The following is a 9,438-nucleotide window of genomic DNA, read 5'->3' on the forward strand; positions in this document are numbered from 1 at the left end:
TGAACACGAGGCCGATAGAGATGGACAGGGAAATCAGGTTGTCCAAAATGGCAGGAATGCCTTGACCAGCCAGTTCATATTTAAGTCCTCCGGATAATGCCTCCCAGAATGCCACCACCAGCGCCACGTTATTCCAGCCAGGTTTGGAGGACAGTGTGCGTAACTGGACTGCATATTGGCTTACAGTCACATTTCTGACACAATCTGAGGAGGGAAGATGCTGCAGATGTGACATGGCCCTGCTCATCGAAGACCTTTCGGAATACCTCTAGGAAGGCCTGCAGATCCGAAGTCACGGGATCTCCCATAGGGGATTGAGCCAAGCCAGGGCCTCTCCTCCCACGTGAGACATCAGGAATGCATTTTTAGCCCAATCCGAGGTGAACTGGTGGGCCAGCAGTTCATAGTGCATGGTACACTGGTTAAAAACAGCACAACGCTGCTTGGGGTCCCCGTCGAAAGGTGGTGGAACAAACAGACGGGGAGTATGCTCTGATGCATAAGCTGCAGGCGACGAGGTCATTGTAGCAGCTGCAGCGACTTGGACCGGGACAGATGATGCAGTCGACAAGGTGTCCAGACGAGTAGTCACTGTCCGTAGATAGGACAGGATTTTGTACTGCTGATCACGTTGCTGAGATATCTCTTGGAATAACTCCGGGAGCGGAGAAGTCTTGGGATCAGTGGGTTCTATGGCCTGAACAAACTGTAACGCAGATGGTTTGTGGAACTACTTTGCCACAGACTGTGGAGGGGTGTAACTAGGCGAACACCTGATTTTCAACAGAGCCCCTGATGGTGTGGTTAGACTTGTGCCACAGGTAGACGCCAGGTGCTACTCCAGGACAGACCCCGATACTGCAGCAGCCAACCCCAAGGGTTAGGACAGCAGACACGAACTCGGAGACTAAGGTCGGACTGGATACTGGTGGTAAGCGCAGGTACTGGTTAACATACCGCTGGAGCAGTTTCAGTTTCTGGTACCGCCAGAGTGGTTTTGGGTTTAGGTATCGCCAAAGCAGTTTTAGGTTCAGGTACCGCCAGAGCAGTTTCTGGTTCATGTACCGCCGGAGCAGTGTCGGGATTGTCTCAGACAAGATGGATACCGGAAAGCAGAACTAGTACTGGAGAAGTTTTAATTTAACTGGTACAGGGATAACAAGCTAGTAGCTTGCATACAGACTAACTACAATTGTTGCTCAGGCACATCCCAACAGGTGGAGGTGCCTTAAGTACTAAGTGCCTCCCAGCTATAGGCCAGGGCACAATAGTAGTACGCGTACTGTCTCTTTAAAATACAGGAAGTGCACGCATGCGCCCTAAGTGTGCTGCCAGAGGACCTGGATTGAGAGGGCACATAGCAGGCAGCAAGGATCACCCTGGACATTGTGGGCAGCGAGGATCACCCTGGACATAGTGGGTAGCGAGGATCACCCTGGACATAGCAGGCTGCAAGGATCACCCTGGACATCGTGGGCAGCGAGGATCACCCTGGACATAGTGGGCAGCGAGGATCACCCTGGACATAGCAGGCTGCAAGGATCACCCTGGACATAGTAGGCAGCGAAAATCACCATGGACATAGCGGGCAGCGAGGATCACCCTGGACATAGTGGGCGCACATAGGGCTGTGAGAATCACCATGGACACAGCGGGTGCACAAAGCGCAGCGAGGATCACCATGGACATAGCATGCAGGGAGGATCATCCTGGAGATAGCGGGCAGCGAGGATAACTCTGGATGGAGTGGGCACAGAGCGGGCAGCAAGGATTGCCCTGGAGATAGCAGGCAGCGAAGATCATCCTGGATCGAACGAGCACACAGCAGGCAGTGGGGATGACCCACTGGATCAAGAGGGCACATAACATGCAGCAAGGATCACCCTGGATTCAGTGAGACCACAGTGGACAATGAGGATAACCCTGGATGCATCGGACACACATCGGGCAGCGGGGAACACTCTGAATGCAGTGGGCACACAGTGCACCCCCATAGAATTTAGTGTTCAGGGCAAGCCCCCATGTGGCTACGTCAGTGTATGATAGAACATCCCGGAATCACTTTCAAGGATCATCTTTGTGTCACTGATGGCCACAGGTGATCCACTGATGGACGCTATGACTTTATATTAGGCCTCCCATTGTGGAATCACCCCACCGAGCTGCACCAGATTCAATATATCTGATTATAAAACATTTTCCTTAAAGGGAGGGACTATATCTCATCTTCATTGTACAGATCATATATACAGTTACCTGCATTCAGTGGACATTCACTCTCATACTATGGCGCCACCTGGTGTTCAAAGTATATACTAATGTGTGGGTCCATTTAATGAGCTAAGTGCTGGAGGACACACACACTCAATCCCCTCCACCATGACGGTGATGATCATGATGGTGGTGGTCATGATGGTGATGATGACTGATGATGATGGTGATGATGGATGATTGATGATGGGGATAAAGATGATGATGGTAATGATGACTGGTGATTGATGATGATGGGTGATTTTGGATGATTGATGATGGTGATAAAGATGATGATGATGATCGTGACGATGATAGTGACGATAATGGATGATGATGATGATGATGTTGACAATGTTTGATAATGGTGATAATGGATGATTAATGACGGTGGTGATGGATGATTTATGATAGTGATGATGGATGATTGATGATGGTGATAAAGATGATGATTTATGATGATGGATGATGGCAGTGATGGTGATGATGATGATTGGTGATAGTGGATGATTGATGATGATGGTGATGATGAGAGTAAAGATGATGGTAATGGTGACGATGAAGGATGATGATGTTGACGATGATTGATAATGGTGGTGATGGATGATGATGGTAACATAGTAACATAGTAACATAGTTTTTAAGGTTGAAGGAAGACTAAGTCCATCTAGTTCACCCCATAGCCTAACATGTTGATCCAGAGGAAGGCAAAAAAAAACCATGTGGCAAACACTAAGCTCCACATTGGGGAAAAAAATTCCTTCCCGACTCCATACGACAATCAGACTAGATCCCTGGATCAACACCCTATCAAGGAATCTAGTATATATAACCTGTAATATTATACTTTTCAAGAAAGGCATCCAGGCCCTTCTTACATGTTAGTAGTGAATCCCTCATTACAACATCATGCGGCAGAGAGCTCCATAGTCTCACTGCTCTTACAGTAAAGAATCCCCGTCTGTGATTATGATTAAACCTTCTTTCCTCCAGACGTAGAAGATGCCCCCTTGTCCCCGTCTCAGGCCTCAGGGTAAAAAGATCAGTAGAAAGGTCTTTGTACTGTCCCCTCATATACTTGTACATAGTAATAAGATCACCCCTAAACTAAATAACCCCAAGTGTAATAACCTGTCTTGGTATTACAGACCCCCCAGTCCTCTAATAACCTGTCTTGGTATTGCAGACCCCCCAGTCCTCTAATAAACTGTCTTGGTATTGCAGACCCCCCCGTCCTCTAATAACCTTGGTCGCTCTTCTCTGCACCCTGCATGGTGATGAAGATGATGATGGTGACGATGATTGATGATGGTGACGATGATGATGGTGATGATGGATGATGATGATTGATGATGATGGTGATGAATATTGATGATGATGGTGATGATGGATTATGATGATTGATGGTGGTGATCATTGATGGTGGATTATGATGGAGGATGATTGATGATGGTGATGATTGATGATGGTGATGATGGGTAATTGATAATGGTGATGATGATGGATGATGATTGATGATGGTGATTATGGATGATTATGATTGATGATGGTGGTGATGGATGATGGATGATTGATGATGGTGATTATGGATGATGATGATTGACCATGGTGATGATGGATGATGATGGTGATGATGGATGATGGTTATGATGGATAATTGATGATGGTGATGATGGATGATTGATAATGGTGACGATGGATGATGATGATGGATGATGATTGATGATGATGATTGATAATGGTGATGGTGATGATAATGGTGATGGTGATGATGATGGATGATCATTGATGATGATGGTGATTGATAATGGTGATGATGATAGATGATTATTGATGATTGATAATGGTGATGATGATGGATGATGATTGATGATGATGGATGATAATGGTGATGGTGATGATGATGGATGATGATTGATGATGATGATTGATAATAGTGATGATGATGGATGATGGTGATTGATAATGGTGATGATGATGATGGATGATGATTGATGATGGATAATGGTGATGATGATAGATGATGATTGATAATGGTGATGATGGATGATGATTGATGATGATGATTGATAATGGTGATGATGATGGATGATGGTGATTGATAATGGTGATGATAATGGATGATGATGATTGATGATGATGGATGATGATTGGTGATTGATAATGGTGATTGATAATGGTGATGATGATGGATGATTATGATGGATGATGATTGATGATGGATGATGATTTATGATGGTGATTGATAATGGTGATGATGGATGATGATGATGGATGATGGTGATTGATAATGGTGACGATGATGGATGATGGTGATTGATAATGGTGATGATGATTGATGATGATGGATGATGGTGACTGATAATGGTGATGATGATGGATGATGATTGATGATGGTGATTGATAATGGTGACGATGATAGATGATGATTGATGATGGTGATTGATAATGGTGATGATGGATGATGATTGATGATGGTGATTGATAATGGTGATGATTGATGATGGATGATGATTGATGATGGTGATTGATAATGGTGATGATGATGGATGATGATTGATGATGGTGATTGATAATGGTGATGATGATGATAATGGTGATGATGATGGATGATGATTGATGTTGGTGATAGATAATGGTGATGATGGATGATGATGATTGATGATGGTGATTGATAATGGTGATGATGGATGATGATGATTGATGATGGTGATTGATAATGGTGATGATTGATGATGGATGATGATTGATGATAGTGATTGATAATGGTGACGATCATGGATGATGATTGATGATGGTGATTGATAATGGTGATGATGATGGATGATGATTGATGATGGTGATAGATAATGGTGATGATGGATGATGATGATTGATGATGGTGATTGATAATGGTGATGATGGATGATGATGATTGATGATGGTGATTGATAATGGTGATGATTGATGATGGATGATGATTGATGATGGTGATTGATAATGGTGATGATGATGGATGATGATTGATGATGGTGATTGATAATGGTGACGATCATGGATGATGATTGATGATGGTGATTGATAATGGTGATGATGATGATAATGGTGATGATTGATAATGGTGATGATTGATGATGGTGATTGATAATGGTGACGATCATGGATGATGATTGATGATGGTGATTGATAATGGTGATGATGGATGATGATGATTGATGATGGTGATTGATAATGGTGATGATTGATGATGGATGATGATTGATTATGGTGATTGATAATGGTGATGATGATGGATGATGATTGATGATGGTGATTGATAATGGTGATGATGGATGATGATGATTGATGATGGTGATTGATAATGGTGATGATTGATGATGGATGATGATTGATTATGGTGATTGATAATGGTGATGATGATGGATGAAGATTGATGGTGATTGATAATGGTGATGATTGATGATGGATGATGATTGATGATGGATGATGATTGATTATGGTGATTGATAATGGTGATGATGATGGATGAAGATTGATGATGGTGATTGATAATGGTGATGATTGATGATGGATGATGATTGATGATGGATGATGATTGATGATGGTGATTGATAATGGTGATGATGATGGATGATGATGATGATGATGGATGATGATTGATGATGGTGATTGATAATGGTGATGATGATGATTGATAATGGTGATGATGGATGATGATTGATGATGGTGATTGATAATGGTGATGATGATTGATGATGGATGATGATGGATGATGATGATGATGATGATGGTGATTGATAATGGTGATAATGATGGATGATGATTGATAATGGTGATGATGATTGATGATGGATGATGGTGATGATGATGATGATGGTGATTGATAATGGTGATGATGATTGATGATGGATGATGATGGTGATTGATAATGGTGATGATGATGGATGATGATTGATAATGGTGATGATGATTGATGATGGATGATGGTGATGATGATCATGATGATGATGGTGATTGATAATGGTGATGATGATGGATGATGATTGATAATGGTGATGATGATGGATGATGATTGATGGTGGTGATTGATAATGGTGATGATGATGGATGATGATGATTGATAATGGTGATGATGATGGATGATGATTGATAATGGTGATGATGATTGATGATGGATGATGGTGATGATGATCATGATGATGATGGTGATTGATAATGGTGATGATGATGGATGATGATTGATAATGGTGATGATGATGGATGATGATTGATGGTGGTGATTGATAATGGTGATGATGATGGATGATGATGATTGATAATGGTGATTGATAATGGTGATGATGATTGATGATGGTGATTGATAATGGTGATGATGATTGATGATGGTGATTGATAATGGTGATGATGATTGATGATGGTGATGATGATGGATGATGATTGATAATGGTGATGATGATGGATGATGATTGATGGTGGTGATTGATAATGGTGATGATGATGGTGATTGATAATGGTGATGATGATGGATGATGATTGATAATGGTGATGATGATGGATGATGATTGATGGTGGTGATTGATAATGGTGATGATGATGGTGATTGATAATGGTGATGATGATGGATGATGATTGATAATGGTGATGATGATGGATGATGATTGATGGTGGTGATTGATAATGGTGATGATGGATGATGATTGATAATGGTGATGATGATGGATGATGATTGATGGTGGTGATTGATAATGGTGATGATGGATGATGATTGATAATGGTGATGATGATGGATGATGATTGATGGTGGTGATTGATAATGGTGATGACGTCTCTGCTTCTTGTCCTGTGTCCTCAGTCGCAGCATCTTCTTTTCTGCATCCTTTGTGGGCGTGGTCATTGCTCTTTGAGGGGCGTGGTCCTCTCAGGTCTAACAGAGAACCGCAACTGAAGAGGCGTGGTTATAGAGCTATTTTACCTGTGTTGGGCGGAATAAGGGTGTGGCTTAGACGTTCCCTGAGCTATGATAGGCGCAGGGGCCGTTAGGCGGACACCTTTAGGGCGGAGCATTGTGACGTCAGATCCGGTTGGGTTGGCTGCTGGTCTGTGGGGCGGTGTTCTCGTCAGTCCGGAGCTGGAGGTTGAGCAGAGAGGAGCTTCTATCATGGCCGTATTCGCAGCGCTCTGCGCGGTCCTGGCTGCAGTCGTGGTTCCCGGTCTGGCCGGATACATAGAGGTAGGAGCTGCCTGTCACCCTGCGCAGGACCGGGAGGCTCCCGGCGGACTCAGAGGCCGCTCTGCCCTCCCCGCGGGGCTGCGATACATTGTGGCCGCGGTCCCCTCCCCGCGCTGCTCTCATTCGCTGCACCCGCGGCTCCTGTGCGGTTATGTAATGCGGTGCCGCCTGATCGGGAGACTCCTGCATGGAGCGGAAAACGGGAGCGATGAAGGCGGATGTTATATGTGAGTCTGTGTATGAGGCAGCGGGTATATACTGGTGTATGAGGCAGCGGGTATATACTGGTGTATGAGGGAGGGGGTATATACTGGTGTATGAGGGAGGGGGTATATACTGGTGTATGAGGGAGGGGGTATATACTGGTGTGTGTGTGTGTGTGAGGGAGGGGGTATATACTGGTGTATGAGGCAGCGGGTATATACTGGTGTATGAGGCAGCGGGTATATACTGGTGTATGAGGCAGCGGGTATATACTGGTGTATGAGGCAGCGGGTATATACTGGTGTATGAGGCAGCGGGTATATACTGGTGTATGAGGCAGCGGGTATATACTGGTGTATGAGGCAGCGGGTATATACTGGTGTATGAGGCAGCGGGTATATACTGGTGTATGAGGCAGCGGGTATATACTGGTGTATGAGGCAGCGGGTATATACTGGTGTATGAGGCAGCGGGTATATACTGGTGTATGAGGCAGCGGGTATATACTGGTGTATGAGGCAGCGGGTATATACTGGTGTATGAGGCAGCGGGTATATACTGGTGTATGAGGCAGCGGGTATATACTGGTGTATGAGGCAGCGGGTATATACTGGTGTATGAGGCAGCGGGTATATACTGGTGTATGAGGCAGCGGGTATATACTGGTGTATGAGGCAGCGGGTATATACTGGTGTATGAGGCAGCGGGTATATACTGGTGTATGAGGCAGCGGGTATATACTGGTGTATGAGGCAGCGGGTATATACTGGTGTATGAGGCAGCGGGTATATACTGGTGTATGAGGCAGCGGGTATATACTGGTGTATGAGGCAGCGGGTATATACTGGTGTATGAGGCAGCGGGTATATACTGGTGTATGAGGCAGCGGGTATATACTGGTGTATGAGGCAGCGGGTATATACTGGTGTATGAGGCAGCGGGTATATACTGGTGTATGAGGCAGCGGGTATATACTGGTGTATGAGGCAGCGGGTATATACTGGTGTATGAGGCAGCGGGTATATACTGGTGTATGAGGCAGCGGGTATATACTGGTGTATGAGGCAGCGGGTATATACTGGTGTATGAGGCAGCGGGTATATACTGGTGTATGAGGCAGCGGGTATATACTGGTGTATGAGGCAGCGGGTATATACTGGTGTATGAGGCAGCGGGTATATACTGGTGTATGAGGCAGCGGGTATATACTGGTGTATGAGGCAGCGGGTATATACTGGTGTATGAGGCAGCGGGTATATACTGGTGTATGAGGCAGCGGGTATATACTGGTGTATGAGGCAGCGGGTATATACTGGTGTATGAGGCAGCGGGTATATACTGGTGTATGAGGCAGCGGGTATATACTGGTGTATGAGGCAGCGGGTATATACTGGTGTATGAGGCAGCGGGTATATACTGGTGTATGAGGCAGCGGGTATATACTGGTGTATGAGGCAGCGGGTATATACTGGTGTATGAGGCAGCGGGTATATACTGGTGTATGAGGCAGCGGGTATATACTGGTGTATGAGGCAGCGGGTATATACTGGTGTATGAGGCAGCGGGTATATACTGGTGTATGAGGCAGCGGGTATATACTGGTGTATGAGGCAGCGGGTATATACTGGTGTATGAGGCAGCGGGTATATACTGGTGTATGAGGCAGCGGGTATATACTGGTGTATGAGGCAGCGGGTATATACTGGTGTATGAGGCAGCGGGTATATACTGGTGTATGAGGCAGCGGGTATATACTGGTGTATGAGGCAGCGGGT

General features: G+C 44.8%; 1 protein-coding gene across 8 annotated transcripts in view; it reads left to right on the forward strand.

The window, feature by feature from the left end:
* Positions 1–7,302: 7,302 nt before the first annotated feature.
* The window catches only part of APLP2 (amyloid beta precursor like protein 2), a 151,587-nt gene continuing 149,451 nt past the window's right edge, over positions 7,303–9,438 (forward strand). For 7 of the 8 annotated variants that reach the window (XM_073657459.1, XM_073657461.1, XM_073657460.1 and 4 more), the window contains exon 1: positions 7,303–7,459. In XM_073657459.1, the coding sequence (XP_073513560.1) occupies positions 7,388–7,459 (72 nt within the window). In that variant the 5' untranslated portion in view covers positions 7,303–7,387. Of the gene's footprint in view, positions 7,460–7,667; positions 7,687–9,438 lie in introns of those variants that run through there. The other variant, XM_073657465.1, reaches the window with a different exon arrangement.

The sequence above is a fragment of the Phyllobates terribilis genome, unplaced genomic scaffold (assembly GCF_046119375.1).
Source record: "Phyllobates terribilis strain yellow unplaced genomic scaffold, ASM4611937v1 Scaffold_12__6_contigs__length_324123572, whole genome shotgun sequence".
Taxonomy (NCBI): domain Eukaryota; kingdom Metazoa; phylum Chordata; class Amphibia; order Anura; family Dendrobatidae; genus Phyllobates; species Phyllobates terribilis.